Source organism: Callionymus lyra, chromosome 6 (assembly GCF_982586985.1).
Source record: "Callionymus lyra chromosome 6, fCalLyr1.hap1.1, whole genome shotgun sequence".
NCBI classification, from domain to species: domain Eukaryota; kingdom Metazoa; phylum Chordata; class Actinopteri; order Syngnathiformes; family Callionymidae; genus Callionymus; species Callionymus lyra.
The window spans coordinates 21,470,555-21,495,051 of NC_141823.1; the positions used below are offsets into that span (position 1 = coordinate 21,470,555).

A 24,497-nucleotide genomic window follows, 5' to 3' on the forward strand; every position below is an offset into this window, starting at 1 on the left:
GGACGTCGCCAATAAAGTTTTTTTTACAAATAATCCTGGTGCAATATTCCTGCAAAGGTCAACTGGAGCCCACGATCTTTGAGCACGTTGGCAACAGGACCTGTGACACCTCGTGTTCTGGCAGCGACCCCGATGGTTGAAGATGCAGACGGCGGAAACTGGACACTGACGCAAATCACAGCATTTCTCTGGTGTGTTCAAGTGAGTTCCGCTTGCAGCACCACTGGACGAGGGTCAATAAAATATTGCATGTCGTCCTGTCAACCAATGCTTCTGCACACTCTTGCACGATTGTTTCAGCAGACTCTTAATGAAGACAAACACGCGCTGCAGGCGACTTCTCCTAATAACACACTACACCTTTAAGAATGTCCCTCCACTGTTTATTGACAGTAACTTAAGAATTGTACTGGAATTCTGACACCTCCTAATTTTAAACCTTCAGACTCCAGAAGGACCTGAGCTAAATATAACTCCTCTGGCATATATCTGAATCCCTACAAAGAAAACATTCTAAAAAAGAGCCTGAATGGTGCTTTTCATGCTCATAAAGCCGATTCAAAGTGGCGCACACTTAGCTTCCACGCAGCAGCTTGTGACTCATCAAAATATTTGCCTGGCCAGGAGAGATGGGAATCATTTGATCGGTCCGTTCAACTATTCTGACTGGGAGGAAAGCCGGAGTCGGGAGCAGAGCTCAGGTGCTGGAACAGATTGGAAAACGGTTACAGTGAGTGAAATCTGGGAGTCTTGAAGACCAGATCTGTTTTTTCTTTTTAAAGCTAATAAAGTTATTTAGATGATCAATGACCCTGATAAGGTCTCATGGACGTATGTGTCAAGTGAAATCTCGCCCTATACATCCTCCCTAGTCACATCTACCATCCTCATGTCCTTATCCAGCACAGTCATCCGTTCTGACTCCTTAACTTTGTCTACAAGTCTCTTACGCTGACAAACCCTTTTTTCATCCTCTTTATGTTCAATAAGAACCTGAGCTTCTTCAACTCTGACTTTTCTTACCCCGCCTCTACTCTTTCTGACCGAGAAACTGTCTCTAAACCATACATACCTACCATTCCACCCTACCTGCACTCTCTTCTTCTCCATCTTTGATTTCCATCAATTACTCTGTCTGGTGTTTTGTTCTTCTCTTAACAATCATGTTGTGACATAGCACAGTATCTGATGCATGATTTACCTTTTCGACACGAGTGGTTCGTTTTTCACAAACCTCCTGGTGAAAGTAAAGGTTGTCGCTCGCTGGTGTCGTTGGGGAAATTTAGTGAAAAAGTGAATTAACCGTTGAACCTCTGGAGGGCTGAGATGATAACACACTAACTATAATATTCATGTCTGTTAGGGTTGTGTTATCTGAGACATAAACTCTTTTATACCACACAAAATGACCTAGTTACCCTAGTTACTACTTATGCTGTTCAGTTTTCTTCTGTCTCTATCCTTGCCAATCAAGTTTCTTTAGCGCTAACTTTGCTACAATTGTATGTAAATTGATATGGTTGCACTTGTTCTCCTTGATCATGAAAGTAGAAACCCAAAAGGTAAATATTTAAACCTTTGTCCTTTCATTTATTTTACTTAAACTGTTGTTAGTAGGCAGAATATATTGGCTACTTCTTTTACAGGAACATCCAACGAAGCTTCAAAACGACCACAAGCACCACCCGCGACCAGTAGTATTGGCTTAATATTGGCTAAAACTGCAACATCACAGCGTTCTCCCTGACGAGGTCCAGTCATATTCCGGGTGTTTATTCTGGTACGCAATGGAATCTAAACACCTTCCACGCACTGTACAACACAGAGACAACCTTAATCCCTCCTACGAACCCCCGACGACTGACTCTGTATCTGAGCAGAAGATTTTCAATCATTTAAGTCATCGGATAATAACATGTTTTCAGAAGATGAATATTCGTTTTTAGAGATTCAAAGTTCTTTGACCTTTACAGGTTTGCATGGTTTGTGTAAACAGGTCGCTGCTGCTATAGTTGGTCCAACACCGAAAAGAAAAAGCGTGTCAATCTATCTGGAGAAGGTTCTGTAAAATGTGTGCGGATTCTTTTTCATTTTTTTATTGGTCGACATCCAGTTATGTGTGCCATAGAAGGTGAAATGAAGGACACTGCCTACTGCTTTCTATTCTTAGCACCTGATCTAAGGGACGCTGCAGGGTTCCTCACTGGGATTCAAGTCAAAGAAACGTAGTTGTGACCATCAGTAGGTCATCCTGGGCCATCAAGCTGCATCCGTCTGATACCTGCTCGCTGTCCAACTGTAGCATCTCAGACTAGCTGAGGGTATCATCGCACATGACGTGCACGTTTCTGTGAAAGTGTGTGTGCATTCAGTGGGTGGGAAAAGTGAAGGCTGCCACTACTGCATCACTCATTTCTCTCCCTCACTCTCCCTCCCTCCCTCCCCAGGGCCCATAAACCTTTAAAGCACCTATAAAACACTTGGCGAGGCCTTTTTGAAGTTTTTATGAAGATCTGGCTTTATTGTTCCCAAGAGATGAGCCCCGCTCCGCTGGCGCCTCAGAGCTTTCTGGAAGTGCCAGTGAATTCAGGAGGGGGTGAGGAGGGGTCTGGGTGGTAGCAGAGGAGAGAGTTCCAGGGAAAAGAAGGGTTGGTATGGGGGGGTGGGCACCGCGGAGCTGTCTGTTTGCACCCCGCTGCGCCAACACGCAGAAGGTTGGTGAGTACATTCATCTCAAGGCGAGAGCCACCAACTTATCAGTAAAAGCTCTCTTTCTTCTCCCGGGCTGCCAATTTCAGATCGAGGCAACAAATTGAGGTAACAAATAATGAGCGGCACTTTTAGATGGTTCTAATCAAAGCACATGTGCGTCTGAACACGCATGTGTTGCGCCATGTGTGAGTCTGCGTATGCTTTCGTATGCGTTCGCAGACGATGGGGCCAGCAGGTTGCGTCCTTGTTGTTTGAAGTGGGGCTCTGTTGTTCTCAAAGAGCTAAATGAACGGAGCCGGACCCCCCTCCATCTGTCTGATCCAGCGGCACCGGCCCTCCCTACAAATCCCGGCTCCGACGCCCGACGCATCGGCCCCTCAAAGGAACAGTTGGCAAACGGTCGGCCTATTAAAATCGACAAGGGCGACGAGGGCTCACCTCTGAGCAACACTTGTGAGAGCAACTGAAGTGCGGGATACAGTGGAGGGACAGGAATGGAAGAAGGAAAGTTTGCGAGAATAGTCCGAGGATTCTTGCATGTCATTGTGTGTGTGTCGGGGAGGGGGGGGGGTGTGACAAATCAGCGGCCGTGACATTAGTTGTGCTGGTGACTTTGACTTGTCAAATAATGACGTGATGAGCTGGAGCTTGGGTGCAAACCTGTGTATATGACGTTGACAATTAAGCCCTTGTTTTGTGAGAGGTTAGGTTTCAGAAATCAGACTAAACTTTTTGGACTAGTTTGTTAATAGAATGTATAGGAATCCTCTTGAAATATTACTGCAATAATGCAGCAGTAAACAACAAAATTTAAAAAAAGGACCAAGAGACTTTAAGTTTAGCTTGCTTTGATGTCTTCTGTGACTTAAGTCTAGAAGCTCAGCGTCTTTCGTTATATTTAATAATATATATACATTTAATTTAAGTACATCTTGATATATAGTCACAAAATTCCATAATGGACTTGAATACATTAATACATACCTTTTAAACTTTTTTTCTGGATCTGCTATTTCGGATAAGAAAATATCATGACTCAGTTACTGTTGTAGACCATTGATGTGTCCCAAATCACTCACTTTTGCACTTATTATTTTGAGTACACAAGTGCGTTCACACTGAGCTGCTATGCGCATTCAGTTGGCACACTCGACCGGCCAGAAAATTTAGTGTGGATCCATGGACACTTTCCACCCTCTATAGCCACCGTCTTAGTGACGTAGATGAATCTACGTCTAGAGCTACGTCGCTAAATGGCGTACATCTCTCTAGAAAACAATAATTTTACCACAAAACAACACAAAAACAATAATAACATAATGAAACACAACTTTATAACTTGTTTTAATTGGCAAAAATCGCTGTCAAGTGTCGACGATAGTGTTCCAACGGCTGGTTGAAATCAACGTTAAAAAGTAGTAGAAGAAGAAGCTGTTGAGTCATTTCATGTGTAAGTGTGTAGCGAAAGTGATTTTAGACGGTACTACCCTGTTCAAATTTGCTCATTGCGAAAGTATAGCTGACACAAGTACGTAAATAAGTGGTCTTAACTTAACTAGCTAACCCAAGACCTCTCGAGAACTAGTGTCCAACAGACTCTTGATGCTATAAACATTATTGTTACTGCATTGGTGTCTATAAAAAAAGCTTCAAACCAGCTTGTATCACGTTCTATGAGAAACGTGTCTTTTTTGGGTAGATCTGGTCTGAGACTTCTGTTATGCGACGTAGGTAAGTGGACATCTAAGGATAAGTCGGCAGCACAATTCCCAGAAAAATCATCATGGACCAGAGAACGTGTTAAAAACTAAGATGCTAACCGTTGGCTTTCTGCAAATCTGGCAGCAAATTCAAACACGTATTTGTTTGTTTCATTTATTTTCTTCTCTTTTTATTACGGCAATAAACAAAGTGGTCGCAGTAAGTAGTGTTGCGGCACAAATTAACAAAAAAAGGAACATTTGAGCTATAAAGTCAGAATCCACATCAATAATCAACCGAGACTTTCTATCCTTTGTGGTTTTTTTGTGGTAACGGCGGCAGGATCTGTAGCTTAAATGTTTTCCAGATACAAAAAGGTGCGATAATACTCAAAGAAATAACATGATCTTGGGCCAATCGGCAGAAAAAACTCTTCATCTCAGCCACATTCTGGGCCTGATAGGTTTGAACCCACACGCTCATACATCCATATTAACCTCTGGCTCCAGCCCCCTTTTGTGTGAAAGATGATGTCATGCCTTCTGAAAACATGTGGGGGGGCGGCGTCGGGGGGTTTAAGGGGGGATTCCTTTGGTCCTTTCAAGTTTGCAGGGGGAGCCTTGGGCCACGGCAGGGTAGACAGTACCGAGCAGGAGGCACAACGCCATCAACCACCCCCCCCCCATCTCGCCCAACCCCAGCAAGCCGTCACATTAGGCACGCTCCGGCCACGCCATCAAAGGCCGGGCTCACTGCGCACACGCACTCTCACACACACACACATTTTGCGTGGAAGGAAAAAAAAGTATGCGAGCAAACAGTTGCGTCCCGAAATGCACGGAGAACCCACAGACACAAGTCAAACAAGCATGTTCGCACTTGGGCCCAAAACAAACACGTCCCTCAAAATAACACGACGCGAACAGACACAAAAGGACTCAGAGGCTTTCTGCACACTTGCATACCAGCAGATCAAACACGCACACACTTCAATCATGCCCACGGGCCCCACCCCCTTGGCTTTGTTATTGTTTTGAAAATATGATTGCGGTGACGAATGGTCGTGGAGAGGAGAGAGCTCCGGCAGGGGCGAGTGGCTGGGCCCCTCCATTGTCCCCGACCAGTGTGAGTCTGTGTCCATAGCTATAGAAACTGGGGCCACACTGGGAAGGCATGCTTTCATCTCCACCACAGGCTCACCACTGGCAATAAGGGGTCAAATAAATCCCCCTGGATGCGGTGAGAAGGGAGGGCTCTCAGACACACACACACACGAGCTCGCAGGTTTATCTATCGCACATTCCTAATTGCGGCGGCTTCTTGCTCTTCGGCGGATCTGAGGGGCCTGAACGTATATGAACGGAGGACGACCATGTTGGTCATCGGGATTCACGATGTCCTGAGAGATTCCTGGCTTGTTGACTGTTTAAACTTAGACACACATTACATGTGATCTTTGACACCGGGCACCTTCACTAGTGGTGGTCACCGTCTCACACGCTAGATCTGGTCACAATGACACACTTGTTCTGGTAAAGGGTCAAGTTGTTTTAAAAAAAAAAGGTCTGCATTTTCCCTTGTGAATGCAATCACCTGGTTACCTACTCTGGGTTGTTTTCAAGGTACTTCCCTTCAGAAAAGTAAAATAAAGACCAAAATAAAATGACACATTAAACTAAGGATGCACTGAATATAGTCAATGGAATGTTGCAAACAAGATGCTATAGTCAATTCTACTGAAATGTTATCTTCTTTTTTTTGTTTAGCTCCTTTTGAAATTCCCTTGGGGGAGTGCTTCTTTTCTACACCACAGCAGCTGATGATAGATACAGAAATTGCTCTACAAGTGGTTCATTCAATCAAGTGTTCCTTTTAAAATCAGCATTTATTCTCCCCTAGCAATTGGCCCTAGCAGGCGTTCAAACATCACACACTTGGCACTATTCAGTTGAAGTGTCTGGTGCTATTGTAAATTACAGTCAATGCAATTCCAACATATTTTCCCCAAAGCTGGAAATCTATATAATTATGTTTATAAAGATCAAAATTTGTGTGAAAGAAGTTTGTATATTGTGAGGAGCTTAAACAGTAAACCTAGCATCTAACACCACATTGATAAAGATCGATCATCTTGGTTTAACTTACAATAAACTCATGCCAATATGACATATTTAAAATAAGAAATAAGAGAAATAGAATCACAAACTGCCTATTCCATATTTAGTTTGTCCTGAACTTGCTTTAAATTTTCCCTCCATGTAGCTATAGGCATGAAAATATGAATTCATTAAACAAACTGTTGGATCAAATGACGCACAAGCAATACGTTTAAAAATAAACAATTTTGAATTATATATGATATATTATTTAAGACTTTAAGTTTCTGAATTATTTACCCTGTTCTCTGAAGAAATGGTTCCTCGTACCTCAATTAAAGTCCAATCTGGCCTATGAACACATGATAAACGTAGCCATCCACTGCATTAAATCATATTTATTAAAAATGTAAAACTGTGTAAAGACTTTAAAACACAATTTTTGTCACTAGTTTTCTTTCTCTGTGAAATAGCGAACGCTTATATCTTTCTCAGTTACATCCTGCTGGCCTGAGCCATGGCCTGCTGTGGAGCAAAACCCACAAGGATTAATGTCAGACTCACTTGTTATAATGGTCCAAGTGTGTATGTGTGTGTGTGTGTAGCCGGATAGTTGGATCAACTGACCAAATATAAGACAAACAGACAGGTAAATAGCATCTGGAGCCAGTTGGATTATGGGTTTATCCGTCTCGCGAGCGCACACAGTTTTGAAATTGGTGATATAATAACTTGGTGAAATGTTTTCATTCGGTTCCTGAAACTCATTATGTTGTGAGTCCAACTCTGATCACATTTATAAACCGACTTTAGGATCTTTCTCGACACCCTTTGGTGTAGATTTGGCAGGAGGGAGGGGAGGGGAAAACTGGAGATGCAAAGAGGGAGAAGAGTGGAGAGGAAAGATGGGGAGAAGAGTGAGAGAGGGAAGGTCAGAACAACCGCATGCCACAGACAGACTGACGATACTTCTACTGAGCTCCACACCGGGAACCTGGCTGTAATTACACCGCACACACAAACACACTCAGCTCTGTGTCTCCAACTCACCACAATTTTGAAGGTTGCAAACATCCCGCTAGACTGCATTATTCTTTTTACAATCCAGTGGAAGCTGCTTTGAAGGACAGGAATGCAAAGCTGGCATGCTGATTGAAGAAGAGCAAAACAGAAATAAATCTGGATTTCTGACTCATGATGTTTCCTCTGTAGGTGGCGATCTTCCTCAAACCTGCAATCACTAATAGGATTGTGTTGTTGTTGTTGATGAAACACAATCACACGCAATTAAAAAAACAAAACAAACAGATGTTGTTTTTTTAGAATCAATGAAGTTGCATTATTTCACTGTAGTCGTAAGTTAAGACTATTACGCCTATATTTTGCTTTTCTTTCTCTGGCAAGAGAGAACTTTCCCAGCTACTCAGGGCAAGAGGCGAGGAACCTTCAGTCCATCACAGGGCACACAAACCATTTATGCGAAAACTTCCCCGGCTGTATATGACAATGAGGATCTGGATGATGTATCCTAGCTGAAAGGAGGAAAAGTCTAGGCCTTCTTGCTGAATCTTCTGCCCCCCCAACCCAGTAGAGCATCTTGTCCATGATGTCTTGGAGTCTTACTGTAGATTTAAACAAGGAAACTTTCAAATGGTTCCTTATGGTTTCTCCATTATGGAGAGATTCTGACTTTATGGCGGATCTTCATAAGAGATCTTTAAAGGAGATTTTTTATTCTCTTGCTTCCTTGATTTATTTGTCAAAAGATTGTCGATTGATGAACGTGTGACTAGAAATTCATCTATAGATATAAACCAAAGCTGCAGTGTTGGCTAATCCTTGCTTCACATAACCAATAGGTTTTTATCTTCGTTGCAACAGATTATAAGAGCCACCCATTTTGATTGTTACACAAAAAGCTTCGAATTACTTTTGATTAAGTGGCTAACTTGAACATCTATTAAAGTTTTAAACTAACCCAACTTTATTGTTTTTACAGTGCACACATTTGTACTTTGTTAATAAAGCTTTCATTACAAATATCAGTGGATGTTTTTTTAAGGATTAAGATATGCATCTCTGTTGTTGGAAAAATAATTATGAGAGTAGAAAAGAACCATGAAGGAACAAACGCCAAGTTTACCCTTTTAAAATGATAGTTTTCCCTTAGACAATCACTCTGCTGTCGTTTCAATGCTATCACCGTCATCAGTAAATCCAGTCAAATATGTTGAAGCAGCTACATCAACCTGACAAAAACAAAGATGGCAGTGTCATGGATAGTGAGATGACTAGACTGGGACTTATAACAAGCTCATTGTTAGTCCGTCTGTCTGCTACTTTACGGCTCGGGTCCGCTCTCACTGCTCACAGTAAATATATTGAGACCTCCCCTCCTCACTCGGTGAGAAGAAACACAACTCCAGAACTCTTCAGCCAGTAAATGAGCCTCTGTTTTCCCGCAGGTTCATCAACTTAATGATCAGTGTTTGCCTCTTTTTTTTTTTTTTTTCTCCTCTCGCTGATGCCGAGTGTCCACATATATCAGTCGTCGGGCCTCAATGAAACCACTGTGAAGGTGCAGAGTACGAGATGGGGTGAAACAACAGAGAGTTCAGATGTTGGACCCCCAGCTTCGATGACCGTGGAAGTGTCCCCGGGGGCATTGCGGTGAGCGTGGTCAGGTCCCATAGGTCAACATATATTCAATTATTTATATGCCAGGATGATCCAAAAAAGTATGTTTATTCATTGGTAACTTTGTGGCAAATGTATAATGTGTGATTAATGACTCGTCTTAATAAGTCGTATCAATATTATGTCATGACAATGTTATGTTCGTTATTACGAGATCACTTTCTGTATCCTTCAGTCAAGATGTCTAGAACTGCACCTTTTTTGTCTTCAAGGGCATGTCAACAGTCAAATTGACCTCTTTCTAACTCAAGCTTTCTTTTGTGAATGGACACTTGTAGTCTGGACTCTTAACTGACCAAATCCTAGGTTAAATAAGGTCAACAGGGTTATTGGCACAAACCACAATTGTGATGCTGTTTGCCTTCAGAGTGACACCAGCACACATCCCCGTATCAATAGCTCCTTGTTGATCTACTTGGCCGGGCAGTTTGTCGTCGCTCTGTCTTTCTCTCTCACTCACTCCATGACTAGTCTGACTTGTGAAAGTTATTGGAGTGTGAATGCGTTTCACAGCCTGTCTGCTACTCGGCGGGCCACAGGAGCGCTATCCTGTTGTCTGCCTCGTAGGTTTAACAGCCGGACAATAACACAGACTTTAATCGAGGACCTTCAGTGTTTGAGCAAAAATTGTGAACTTGATCAATTCTTTCTTTCTTTCTTGTGCGTCCACTTTATTTCATGGTCCAACCAGTTATGACGGTCAGACCACAAACTAAAAAGAAATCTTCAGTAAAAGCGTGTTTTTGTGCCAGTCTCAGCACGACACCAAATGAGATCTTTTTATTATTATTGGTAAAGCATTCCAAGAAATCTGGATAGAGATCACATCATGAGATTTTCTTTTCATGTATTTCTTTTCCACATCGTTCCCTTGTTAGGCTAATGACAATCAAGTTCCAGTCCACAGTGTCAGATCGTCCTCAAACCTACCCTGGTAAAGTTGACCTCAACAATGTTCCTTGAATTTTTGTCTCGTAATTTCTCACCGGAAACTTCATTTTGTATTTGCTTTTGTGATTTTGATCCTCCAGTCAAGATTCCAATTCTTATATTGCCTTTGCCATTTGTTGTGTTGACAACTATGCCAATTGGGTTTATCATTCATTCTTTGTCTGTTTTATTCCACAATTGTTTTGATTTCTTTTTCTTATTTGTTTTACATTTCTTTGGTATTTTCTTCCTGGTTCAAATACTTTTGGTTCCTAGTTATAATTATTGTGACCTACTAGTCAACCACACTCACACAAGTCTTTTATTTTTTAAGTTGGTTTTGGGTTCACAAACACAAATTCAGGAAAGCAATAGTGGAGTAAATCATAATAATGTTTCAAAAAATAAACAACTCTTGCAGCTCTTTCTGAATATTTTTTATTTACCACGAATGTGGAAAGGAGTTTCATTTGTTTACTGTGTCTACTTGGGGAAAAAATTTTGATTCAAATCAAAGTGTGACGCATGTATTTTTCTTCTGTGATTCACATCCACACTGGGTCTTTCCAATTGTGCATGTCTTCATTACTCATCTACAGGTCCTGGATTTCCACTGTCTCTTTTCAATGTTGTGACAGAGAAAGGCAGACGCTCCTGTTTGCTCATGGCTCCAGGGGCTTGTGGCTCCCGATTAGCAAACCAGTATGAGTCAACATCTGGTACATGCTTTGGACAAACTATCTATCAGTGCACACTCAGCCTGTTGTCAGACCCCCGTCTCTTTTCGTCCGGTTCCCAAGCAGGAAGGCACCCCCTGGGCGGCAGTGCGCGCTCGCACATTGGCGAGATATTTCTCAAAGTCTTCCCAGGTCTGCTGGCATCCCAGCAGGCCGTCACCTTCTTACCCTCCTGCGTGTTCCACAAACAGAGGGCCAAAGGGCAGCGGGGGCCAACGCTGGCTGTTTTTCGACGTGCTTGATTGAGGCTCCGGGAGGTGGGGCTCCGTTCTGGTCGCGACACTGATGTGGTCCACCACTGTCTGTGCAACCTGAGGTGATTATTTAGCTGCATTCCGATCCAGGATTTGTTTTATGTGGTCAAACTGGCTGCCATCCTCAAACAGTCGCGCTCACTCTGAAGCTTTTGGAGAGTTCATTGTAGAATTTCCCCTCTCTTTGTTTTTGGTCCACAGTGCCAGTCTGAAAGTATCTTGGCTCCAGACTCAACAGAACACACATGCTGAAGAGAGTAAGAGAGTCGAAGGGGCAAAGGGAACATCTGTTGTGGTCAGGGGCTGTGGCCAAACTGTTTCGCTTTGACAAGATGGCTTTAAGCAATACAACGACTTTGTGGCTTGGTAGAACGGTCGTAATGGCAGCGCCTGTGGTCACCAACAAGACAGTTACCTTCGAAACAATTTAATTTAATGTATGAGTGAATTTACGTCAATGGTTTGAATTGATAACACATTATGTAGAGATTATGAAGAACAAATGTATCATGTGAATGTAACTGCTCACAAATGTTACTAATATCACGCTTTTTAAAATATAATGCAGTCAGATTTTCATACAGTTACCGGTTTGACTTTGTCTTTAAAAAATGTATTTTAAAATTATTTGAACATTTTTGGGATCAAGTCTCTGCTTGGGGATCTTTTGTTTTGTGTTATCAAAGTGTAGCCACAAATAAAGCATCATCATTTGTTTCAATCTGTCTAAACAAAGTCATTTTGAAAAAGGAAATTACATCAATTCTTTGGAATGCAGGCTAAGATTTGTACTTTTTTTAATCGTAATGTTGGAGTATCCAAAATATGTCTTCTCTTCTTAAAAAGGTTCAGTTAATATGCTCATAGTTAAATAAGCTGAGGAGGTCCATATGAACTGGGCTTGAACATTAATGGAATTGCACATACATCCGAATTTGAATTAGCAAAGAGCTAAAGCGACTGATCCATAGTGTTTTGCCCAACACTACCGAGAAACTCCAGTTGGCATCCAGCGTATTAGATCCAAACAGCATCCTTCTTCTCTCTGTTTTCTCGCTGTCTCTCCCTCGCTCTTGGCTGCTGTGCCACCGTGGAGAAGGCAACAGTGACCCTATTGTGAACGATGGGAATTGGGCAGCAAGCCAATGATGTCATCCTGCCATAGGGAAGACCAGGGGGAACGCCCTCCCGGCGTTGGGAATGCACTATTTTTTTCCTGTTGTTTTCCGGAAGATGGGGATCGATTTAATTCCCCTCTCAACGCTCCCTTGAAGAAGGGAGGGAGAACAAGAGAAAGAAGAGGTGCCCGAGTGGGGAGAAAGGAGGGGACATTCACTTGCTGTCCAAAAACGGGATTAAACGAGTGAAACGAAAAGATGGAAAGAGAGAAAAAAAGAGACTTGTGATGATCCGAAGTGCCCTGGATCTTTTTTTTTTTATTTTAATTTTCAAAGAGGTGAGTAATGGTAATCACCCGGGAACGCCATGAGGTCACACCAATTAAAAGTCGCTGTGTATCATTACAGAAGAATAGCGGCGATTCATCAAGTGGAAGGGGGCGGCCCACGGAAACTAACAGTCTCTAAGTCCAAGTCACCCCACTGGGATGGAATGAATGACTCCGAGCAGAGACACATATAGCTTTTATCTAAGAAAACTTGCTTAGACATTTGCAATTGCAACCTATTAAATACAATATTGTTAAATTTATTTAAACTGTGTTACTATTAATTGCATCATTTGCTGTTATTGGGTCTGTTATTTCTGCTATAATCTCCGCTAAAATCTCTGCAATAAATACTGTTAGAATATGACCGTGAAGTTCATTAAAACAGTCTCTGATTAATGCAAACGTGTTATTTAAGCTTTTATACATATCTAGGCATGGTTGGTGTTTTTTTTAAAATTTATAACAACTAATTTGCTGTTATATTTCGTATAATGGTGATCACACAACGGATGACAGCTGTATGCTATTCTCATTTATATAGGGTTAATTTCAGTTATGCTGCAAGTCCCTCCAATCATCATCATGTTTTGATTCAATAAACGCAACTTATACAAAGAGAAAAATCACAACAATTCCTGTTTACTTTTTGCTGTATTCACTGTGTAAATAGTTGAACTGTATTTTTATTTATGTTTATGTTTTTAATTTTGCACATCTCCAGCAAATTCCTTTATTGATAATGGCAATAACAATCATTTGATTTTGACTATTTTTACACCATGGAAGTCAAAAAGATGGCACTGGCAACTTCACTCGATGACACCATACATAACCACTCTCATTTGTCCGTCCGAACAGAAAATGCGGCTGAAAAATGTTTTAAAATTCAAGAAAATTTTAATATTACGTATATTTCCATAAAAAACTCCAAACCAAAGAAAATGTATTTAACAAATTAATTATCCGATACATAGGCCAAAAAGAAATCCCTTCACTCGCAATTTTCAACTGTACTGTGAACCGGAAGCCTTTACATTGGGGCCAGCATAGGAGAAAATGGTAAGAATAATTGATTGATTGATCCCCTTGCAGGATCTTTAACTGTTCGAAACTTTCATGCCTCTATTTGTAGAGTAGATCATGATCATAAATTGTAATGTGTTCTATCATTTTAAATCAAAAAAACATTTTAAGTCAAATCATGGCCCCAAAAATCGTAATCAAACCGTGAGATAGTAAAAGAGTCCCACCCCTAATATCCAGGCTCCTGCATTAGTATGGAACTCAACCTGTTAACACGGGCTATTTGGTCTAATGAAGAATCTGGGCAGAGTTGAGGTGAAAAGGGTGTTGGTTTGATTTCCTCAAATGCTCAAGGGCTTTTTTTTTTAGATAATACAACTGCTGAAATGATTTGTTTCAGGAGGATCTCTGGACTGTCCAAACCAAGATGTTTTTCTGCAAGAGTCAACCCAGCACAAGAAGATTCTTTGCAAAATAAAATGGATATTTGTTAAATTTCAAATGTGTTTCCATTCAATCCTATTTTGTAACTCTTGTGAAATCCAATCCTTCGAGATTCCACTTCGCGAAGTTGAAAGTTCAAAAACTTTTTGAAAAATGTCTGTATTGGTGAGTATGTTGATTGGAAAAAAGCCCACTTACCTTTTATGTCCATACGTGTATGTTTCTTGTCACTTGACCAGGAAGTGAATTGCACTATAGCAATGCATTTCAATAGGAAAAAAATAGAATTATTCTACTGCTACCAATGATGCCCACTAAACTGGATAAAATCAATGGATTCTTGATGGATATCAAAAATACCATGTTGGTGTAGATCCAGTATTTCACAATAACAACATTGAGTGACAAACCAGCTTATGTTTATATTCATGAAGTGTTTTTGTGTCACACTGGCGCTGTATGATTTCTTTAGGCTCTTACTTCAAACTGGGCCCCAGAGTAACATCAAAAGGCCAGTCAGCCGCCAACGGTTTGATCACCATTAATCACAGCTTGTGATCACGCATTAAGTCCTGTTTTCTCCATCACCACTGGAATGTCACGGTGGAAACACAAGATGCGGGGCCGCTCTCTGATTGACCTCAGATCGCATCAACATCCTCTCGGGGACGACGACAGAGACTCTTGGTGCCACGTTCTTATCATTCTCTTGTCGAAACACTTTGATGCCTTTCACTGTATATTTAGCAGGAATAACTTGTTGGATTTGAGGGTAGAGGGAGAATAAAGAGGGGGGCATCAAAAGTAGTGCTAACAGGAGACAGATTCTGACATGGCTCCAGAACCATCTGCTTTGGGTTAGAGCTGGGAGACAGAGCTGGATATGGGGTAGGAGAGATGGGGAGGGACTGGGGAGGATGGCGTGGGCAGTGGGGAAAAGAGGGAATGCAATATTGACAGGCCAGGGTGAAGAGCGATTTATCTGCACCGTGGACTTGTTCCTGTTTTGCATTGTTTCAGAGTTGGAGGGTTCGGTTTCTGAGAAAACAGAACAGAACAACAGATCATTGAAATATGAATAATGGGATTTCAAAGTTGTCCTTTCCTTCTGAACTCAAATGAAGTGACTGGCTGATTTATCCTGAACTTACTTTAGCGAGTGTCATAAATAAATCCACTGTTGACAATTTGTTTGTATCTGATGTGTGTCCGGAGATAAGAAAGTCAGTTATGGTGCAGATGTCTGTGATTATTTCGTTTTTTATATTACATTGTAAACTGTCAAGACTGTGCCTCCAGTGTCAGCTCTGTTTTATTTTCAGAATGAAAATAAGAATGTATTGCTGAGATAAACAACTGAACAAGGGTTGATAAAAGATGACTGATGATAGGTCGTTTAAACTTTTCTATCTCGGTGGTCAAAAGAAGCATGAAAGTTGGGAATGGATGTACAGGGAATTTTTTTTATTGGCTAGGAATGGGCCACTTGGATGTGAGACTTTTTTGGGGTGTTTTGCAGTTTTCTTAGATTTAAGTAGGTTTTGATGGTAAGGCTTAATGGTGCTAACACATCCAATGACACCTTGGACAACACTAAAACTGATCAACCTTCATGTGCGGTGACTGTTTGAGTGGGTACTATCCCCGGTGGTGTAGTGGTTACGATGCTGCAACTTCGCTCAACTATGCTTGTTGACGACATAACTTCGATTCTGGACGATTTCACGTGACTGATAGTCCACTTCTTTAAAATCAACAAGGTTTTTTCTACAGAAAACAAGCTGCATGGATCAACAAGTCCGAATCAAACCCCATCTCTGGCCTTTTTTTTCTTAGTCATATCTTGGCAATGGAAGCCATTGGCTCTGATTCCTGACACTGCACCCCAAACCCAGTTGTTTTAAAGATGCCAGATCATAAAACTAATTAGGGGCCATGCCTGAAGTATATCTGTAAGAACCAGGGGAGAGAAGTGGAGGAGTAAAGTTGATCGCTATTTCTGCCACTCAAGGCTGTTTCCAAACAACCTTTGCCAAATTCTTTTACTTTCCTTATCTCCGGACATTAGGCCACTAAATGGAGCGAGATACAGATATGAAACACAACAACTCAATTTGCCGGTCCAGCTGCATGTTGTGATGTTCTTGTGTCAGACCTGTTTACTTCATTCTCACTGAGCTGTCCACCCCCCTGGTCCATTCTAGCAGAACTCAGTGGGCACAGTCAGCCAGTCTGGCCAGGCCTGCCCCTTGCTGTGCCCCTGCACTGGATAAGCTTTTGCCTGGACCTTGGGTAGAAGCCTTTGTATGGAACTGTGGGGGTGTTAGTGTGTGTGTGAGTTTGTGTATGTGTTACGTGTGTGCGTGGATGTGTGTATAGCATTCACAGCAAAAAGAGAGAAGGGGGTCCTATCTGTGCCTAAGGGCTGCTCCCCAATGCACCCTCACCATGCGCCCTATTGAGACCTAAGGGAGCGTGAACAATCACTGCAAAACCAAAGAGCTAAGTCCCCTTGTTATACAAGGCCAATTTTCAGCACCCGCCCCACCGCTCTCCTCTATCCCACCCCTATCTCAGCACCTCAGCCCCACTCGTCCGAGGTTGACAGACTTCGTTAAAGCGAGCCAGGCTCCTTTCATGGTGTTATTTAATTAGCCATTCCACAGTAAACTGCCATCCGGCACCACCACCGCTAGCACCCCTTCTTCCTCCATGCTCTTTATCACCCCCGCTTACACAACATCATCATCATCACCCATCCTCATTGTGGTCAGCGCTCCCCTCCTGTCCCCTCGCTTCGTCTTTATCTCCAGTAATTAGCCGGAGGATGGGGGAGGACTTATTGCTGGGTTACCCGGTATTCATTTTTTTGGAAAGAGGAGGAAGGGGAGCGCCTCCCCCTGCATGGGGTTCTCTCTCTCATTTTACTGACATCCAGGACCTGTGGAGTAGGACAATGGAGATGCTCTGTTCTACAGTAGCCAGCTCAGCCTTACTGTCCCTGCTGCCCACTGAGCTACGTCTACTGTGGCATCCACACGATCAGGCAGATTATGGCACCGTCTGGCCGCGCTGCAGAGGGGGTCACTGGGAAATTACTCATCAGATGTGAAGGTGCCATTGAGACGATCGTGGAAGTAGCATTCTCATCTATTGTTTCAGATTTGCCTCTCCATATTTATCTGTCAAAATGGGATTTTTCACATATTTAAATAACCCATGTTTGGACAAAAGTATATCTGGATACTATAATGCAAGTACTTAAAAGTACACTTTCAAAAACAATATTCATCTGATTTATTTTAACTCCATTTTGAAAGAGGATCCCTCAGTTTATAAAGGACATTTTGAAGTATTTCTTTCAATTTTTAAGAGACTCTTGAGCACTCTACTACATAAAATAAAAAAAAACACAGACATAACATTTGCAATAAAAGTTTTATCTCAGATTAACAGACATGCGTCAAGCTTGTATAAACAGCACCTTTAATGAAAACTTATTTTTATTATATGTATTGTGTACTTTTTTAAATTCTTTAAATAAGGTTAAAGGGGTATCAAGTTAGTTGGGAAGATGCAGCGGACACTGTCAATAGCACATACAGAAAAAAGAAAAAGGAACTATAAAAACCTATTTTTTAATAAAATACTATAAAGTATAAGTATTAGTATAATTTAAGTAAATGTTGTTTTTTTTAACTATCGTAAGACAAGTTGTGACAATCTACACCCCAGGCTACATTCAAATACTTCACCACACTTTAGAATGCTTTTATGCATAGTTCAAATTCATCAGACTTCATCAAAAAAGATCAGTATAATTTAAGTAAATGTATTCATTGAACATCTTTAGATTGTGGGTTATTTAACGTGAGCTGCATCACAAGAGCGAATTCACATTCCTTCCTCCTCTTTTTTCCCCAAAAAAACCTTCCCATCAGTCAGGTAGTGAAGTTTAGGGCCAGACTGTGCTGGATCGACGCCCTCTAGTGACCAATGCACGGGACGTGCGACAGAGTCCAGGATCCACATGACCTCTGCGCAATTAAATAAATCTGGTAATATCCGAGAAAAAATATGTGTTAAATAGAAAATACAGATTATGATGTTTTATAGTTTTAAAAAAAATAGTAAAGAATGGAACTTTTTAACGTATGTTAATTTTGGGGTGATTTTCACCGGGTCGTCTGACCCCATGTTCTCTCCTCACATGGTGACCAGTGTGGACCAGAGCAGGGTAAAGGGTCCAGCATGACCCATAATGACTGCCTAATATGGGAAAAGCTCCGTTTAGTTCCCCACCACCATTTATAGCCTTAATTGCGCGCCTATTTTGTGACCCCCAGAGTTCAACGGTCCAATTCCTGTGTGGACCCCCAAAATCCTGACGAACAAAGGTGGAATGTGATGCCCCCTTTTTTCTTTTTTTTTCCCCCCGTGAACATGCTCTTAAACGTTTCCCATCCATTTTCATGGGAAAGTTCAGGAGAGACTTGCTGGAGTATTGACAGCGTATTGAACCAATTACAGGGCGCACTTCAAACATCTGTCCAAAAAAAAAAAAAAAAAAAAAAAAAATATGGAATATCACACGATGGTGGGTTTGATAAAAGCGGCGCTTTAGGACCCAGTTGATCCTTGTGATTGTGGCTGACATTTTCCACGTTGTGAAGGGAGGAGGAGGAGTGGGGTGGTGGGTTGGTGGGGTGGAGGGGGGGCGGCCCGGCCGGGGGGAGGCTGTCAATCATAGTTAAAGTGGCCGGGGTGGGCAGGCCTCTCTGACACTTTGTACCGTCGGAGGGGGATATTTAACTTGGGACTGAGCGGCTCTCGCTACAGACACACACTCACACACAGTGTGCCTCGGCAAAAAGACGCGCAACAGCGCCAAAGCCTCTCAGACTTGTGAAGTAGCAGCGACTGACTGGGACTCCAGTGGCAGGAGGAGAGACGCTCCCTCAGGACTCAAGTTTTTTTTGCAGCGAGCGCGCACCACACATCCAAAAAACTCTCCAGAATTATTTTTTTTGGGGACTGACTTTTGTCACGTGGAACCTTTCTTTTTTCTTTTTTTTTTGTTCCTGAATGGATCCAGCGCCGCAGAAGTGACGGGTGGAGAAAAAATGCGCGCAGACTGCAAGTGGGAATATTAAAACATCTGCAGTTTGGGGAACATCTGCAGATATAAATGGACTGCCGGTTCATAAGCTGAGAGCGCACTTTCAAAACAAGTTTCTGGAAGAGCCTCAGAGAGAGAGAGAGAGAGAGAGAGAGAGAGAGAGAGAGGTGCACATATATATCGACGGGCTGGAAATACCTCACAGAGACATTGTGTTCATGGATTGTTGCGTCCCGGGATCTTGTCACACCACAGCGCGTCAAGCGACGTTACAGCCAAGTTTTTAAAAACCCCGTGCGTAAAAATAACGCCGGCTCAGACAGAGTGACATTTTCCTGCTTCTCTCGGAACTATTACTGAACACACTTCATTCCATGCAGCGCTCTGCTCGGCTGCTGTCATCCAGTGCAGACACTTCGTCGTGGGTTTTTCAGTCCCCTGGTGGTTGCCATGACAACCGAGAGAAACCCAAAGTGAATCCAATGCAGCAGGGAGAGGCCGGAGAGAGAGCGTGAAGGGAATTTTACTTCTTCTTCTTTTTTTTTGTTGTTGTTGTATTGCACCAGAGGGAGACCCACAGAAGTTGAAAGCAAATATTTACCGCGTCCATCACAGCAGACGTGGTTCTATTAAAAGTCTCGTGCTCGTGCTGCTGGCTGGACTTCTACTATTTATGAAGCCCTCAACGTGTCATTGCAAGAGTGACAGAGAAAAGAACTGAGTGTTGCATTTTTTTTTTTTTTGAAGAGAAGGTGCGTGAAAAAGAAGAGGAATGATGGGCCTCTCACAAACGCTGCTCGTGTACGCGCTGGTGTGCGTTCATCTCGGAGTTTCCCAGCATTACCTTCGCCTCCGTCCATCCCCCAGTGACCACCTCCCGGTGCCAGACCTGAAGGAGGACCCCGACCCGGAGTACGACCCCAGGGAGCAGGACCTGGTGGAGAGGACTCTGAGGAAGAAACTGGGGAGTCACTTTGACCCCAACTTCATGTCCATCAGCTCCCCAATGCTGGTGAACGTCTCCAGCTCGGACAACCAGGTGAAGCTGCAGGGGCCAATGCCCAATGAGATTAGAAAGCTGGACCTTACCGAGACCCCCTATGGAAAGCGGGTCAAAGTGGGCAAGAAAGCCCGCAGGAAATTTCTGCAGTGGCTGTGGACCTACACGCACTGTCCAGTGGTCTACACCTGGAAGGACTTAGGGGTGAGGTTCTGGCCACGGTACATCAAGGAGGGGAACTGTTTCTCTGAGCGTTCCTGCTCGTTTCCAGAGGGGATGTCTTGCAAACCAGTCAAGTCAATCAACAAGATATTCCTGCGGTGGTATTGCCAAGGTTTTTTAAGACAGAAATACTGTACGTGGATACAGGTGCAATACCCAATCATCTCAGAGTGCAAGTGTTCGTGCTGACTCTCCCACTGGAAGTAGTGGAGCTGGACTGGAAATACGGTTTCTATTGCACTGTTAACTCTCTACAGAGGTGGGCACCATAGCAAATCTATTTTTTTATATAGCATTTTAAGTGAAATACCAACATTGTACATATTTAAAAAGAAAAGAATGCAGCTATTTTTTCTAACTGAAGCAGGACCATATTTTATCTCAACCCTGGACTGTTTTTTGGGCGGGGGATCACACCAGCACTTCATAAGGAAGAGCTTCTTTTTTTTCATATTTTTATGAGACATTTACCATGAAAAGCTACTCCTCTCCAAGAGGTGAACGTTGTTCTTTTTTTTTTTTTCAACTGAACATTGACTGTTATTTCACTGCAATGCTGCCTAGAGTTTTTCTTTTTGTATAATATTAATATCAATAATAATAAATTGTAAAAAAGAAAAGTTGAGGTTAAAGATATATATAAAGGCGTGAACTCAGCTTTTTTGGAATACATAGTATTGTAGAAATAAACAAATCTGTATGTTTTTATTTATTATTTTAACGATTGTGAGTATAGAGGAAAGAGAATAGCAGAGTATACCAGAAAAAAAATATGGGAGATGTCTACTTGAATATTTCAAAAAATCTGAAAAAAAAGTCAATAAATAAATATGGAAAAAAAAAACATATTGGTGTACCTGTTATGGTTGTGGCAATAAAGTTTCATCATGTGTTAGTGTCAATCTATGCCGTTTTTTTGAGTCTGTATATATTGAGGTGGTGTGTGCAAAAATTAAACTTGATCAACGATTCATTTCAAATGCTCTTGTACAAGTATGTATTCCAGTTGAGTGAAAGTGATGGACACAACACTCATTTTAGTCTCAAAATTATATTTAAAAGGAGAAAAGTTGAAAGGACCCCCAAAAAAATAATGAGCTTCAAGGCCCCCCGGATTCTGTAAGTGCCTCTCCATAATTTGTAAAAGACATCCATCTCTGCATCGATGTTTGAGACTTTTTTTTTTTCAAACAAGGTGATGAAAAAAAAAGAAAGAAACCCAGCGTGTACACAGTGTAGGAGGGAGACAGGGGCGTCTGGGGTCTGCGCTGTTCTCCTCTGGAAAGCTCCACACAAGTTCCACTGAGGTATTTGTACAGAGGTGGAATGGAGCAGACCGGCGCCTGTTGGAGTCTGACCGCCCCGGAGAGAGAAAGAGAAGAACACAAAAGCCCATAAAACAATGGTCAACTGTTTCTGACGTTAGCAGACTATTAATTGGAGGCAAGAAAGAAGCGGATGCGACTCTTGAGCAAGATATGGCCAATTAAGACGCGCGGTCCTGGAGTCCAAGTCAGGCTCAGGCTCTCAAAGCACCAGGATTTACAGTGTTTATATTATCCCCTCAATACAATCAACGACTTTAACAGACCCATGACTGCATGTCTGAGAGCTAAAAGCAGCCGCTGAGCGCATTCTGGGTGCGCAACGACACACTGTGTGTGTTTGCGTGGCCGTGCTCGTGCGCGCGGGCGCGCGGAGCCTGACACTTGCCGCCCGGTTATTGTGACAGAAGAGAGGATTTTTTGGTGAGCGGAGGAGAAGGAGCATTGCCAACAGAGGAGAGGAAGGAGGAGGAGAAGGGGGGGAGAAAAAAGAAAAAAAAAAAAGGGGGCTGCTTTCCTCACTGTCAGCTTCTTTCTTGATGATGTCTCGGGGTTTTTAGAAAGTGCGTCTCTGACTCGACGGCGCCACTCAGCCGCCCCCTCTCGACTGCGCAGAATGAGGCACTTTGGGAAACAGTAACCCTTTCAGGCTCTGCCCGGAGAGTATTTTAGAAGCGTGTGAAAGGCAATACGCCGCCCTGGCTCCAGCCAGTGAGGTGCGCACCTTTTAGACACAGTCGGATCGGTGGCTCTCCAAGTGGGAGCCGCGGACCTGGAGGAGACCCTCGAGGACACTTGAAGTGGGGTCTTTTGGTGGAGGGGAAGAATGAGCTCCTTGCTAATGTGTTCATCTTTGATAAAGGTTTCATCTTGATTCACACAGGATGAAGAGAAGTATTGTCTTCTTTTATAGAATCTATAGAATCATTATTCAACATGTGAATAACATAATAAACCAATAATGACTCAAGTTTGATAATAAGGACTTAATAGGTTGTTAACTGGAATTTTGCTTCAGATGTTGCTAAAAATATAAACATTTCTTTACATTTACTTTGTGTTCATTACAATGAAGTTACACAGACAATAGCAATGACCTTTTAAACTAAGCATTTGACATAACATTGATAGCTATGAGTCTAATCAGACAGCGGGTGGCAGTAGTGTTACAGAACTCACTTGCACAAAACAACACACGAAGAAGAGTTTTTTTGAGCGGTTGTGATCAATCATCTGCTTCTTGTCCCAACGTCAACGCTTCCTTAAACGTTTATTTTGCTAAAAAGAAGACAAGAGTTTGCAAAACTTCCTTAATTATTGTATTTATTTTCCAATTGAGAATATTAGTTTTACCCAAACAATGTGACAATATAGATGAAGAATTCATTATAATACAGACTCCAACATTTTCAGGCTTCTCCTAAACATGAATTTATTTCATATTTTATATATTCTGTAGTCTATACTTTCTCGCCTTTTTGTATCTGACCTGCTAAAACACGATTGCTAGATCTGTTCTTGTGAATTCACATCATTTGTTTTCTATTTTTCTATTTAAAGAACAAGGTGGAATTTAAAATGTCTGACCTTGACTTGAAACTCATTGGTTGGACTTGATTTGAAAGCCTTGATTTTCAGCTTAAGACTCTGGGGTGACAAGACAGTTACTATCCACTTTTGGCTTTTGGTAGAATTGAGAAAATGTTTATTACTTCCATGATATTGAAAAGAACGTTTAAAAAAAACAAAAAAAAAACATGTGTGATATAAATTTTGTATTGACTTGTTGAACATTTACATTTGATGGCGAGACAAACGTAAAAATGGTTCCAGATAAACAACATGAAACACGTTAATATTAACGACTTTCAATAGTTAAAATTCAAGTATATGAAGAGAAATCCAAAATCCTGCTGCAGCACAGAATCTTAGGCCCAGCTACAAGATCAATCCCATTCTGTAAATAGAGAGCTTTTGAGAGTTAATTTAGATGTCCAACACGCTTGAAGGTTAAATGTGGACAGTGTGGTTTATTTCTTACACCTCAGGAATTATTCCAATCCTTAAATGACGAACTGTTAAGAGACTCCTGTCTTCACTTCGCAGCCACTGTATGTTGCACAGTTTGGGATTGGATTTGACTTAAATTGAAATCGACTCACATTTATTGACCTGGTTTAACGTCACAAATATAGTGTTAAGAAAGTATTTACAGCGGTTTCTAGAAGGGAACATGTAATAGATGTAAATAAAGGGGCAGGTGCCGGTGGTGACGATAAAGAGAGTGAAATATTTAGCTACAAAAAGTCAGATATTTATTCATTCCGCCCAGAACCGACGGTGTGTACCTTGCACTGTCCAATCCTCGCCGACTTGAGGTTGCATGTGCGCGACTGCATATATGCACAACATCAAGTGCAGGCACACGCATGTGTGTGCGGCGGGCTGACACATAGACAGAGACTCTGGCTGTAACTAAGGCTCAAACCCCACGGTTGTAAAAGCCAGTGAGTCAGCACTGCTGAGGTTATTGATGATGACAGGGTATTAGATGGAGCACTGAGGGGAGCGAGGGCACGCACACACACACACATACAGAAGATACCCAGCATTCCGTCAGACCACCAACCCCTGCTTGTGGTGTCTGGAGGCGTGTGTGCAAATGTGTGCAAAGCATTTATCTTTGTTTTGTACTAATTTGTTTGCGGCAAATAGGGGGGAAAAAGAAGCTGATGATGTTTTTGCAGAGTGATCCTATAGCTCCGCTACACTCTGGTGGTCTGCAGC

The 24,497-nt window shown here is 42.1% G+C and overlaps 1 protein-coding gene across 1 annotated transcript; it reads left to right on the top strand.

Moving 5' to 3' along the window:
- The first annotated feature begins 18,818 nt into the window (after positions 1–18,818).
- Positions 18,819–21,338, top strand: nog2 (noggin 2). Its single transcript, XM_087794210.1, has one exon. It carries the CDS (start codon positions 19,936–19,938, stop codon positions 20,572–20,574), a length of 639 nt encoding a protein of 212 aa, XP_087650336.1. The 5' UTR covers positions 18,819–19,935; the 3' UTR covers positions 20,575–21,338.
- Positions 21,339–24,497: the final 3,159 nt, after the last annotated feature.

What these genes read in the sequence shown, in the direction of transcription:
- nog2 (XM_087794210.1), top strand. Translation starts at nt 19,936, where the DNA reads ATGATGGGCCTCTCACAAACGCTGCTCGTGTACGCGCTGGTGTGCGTT.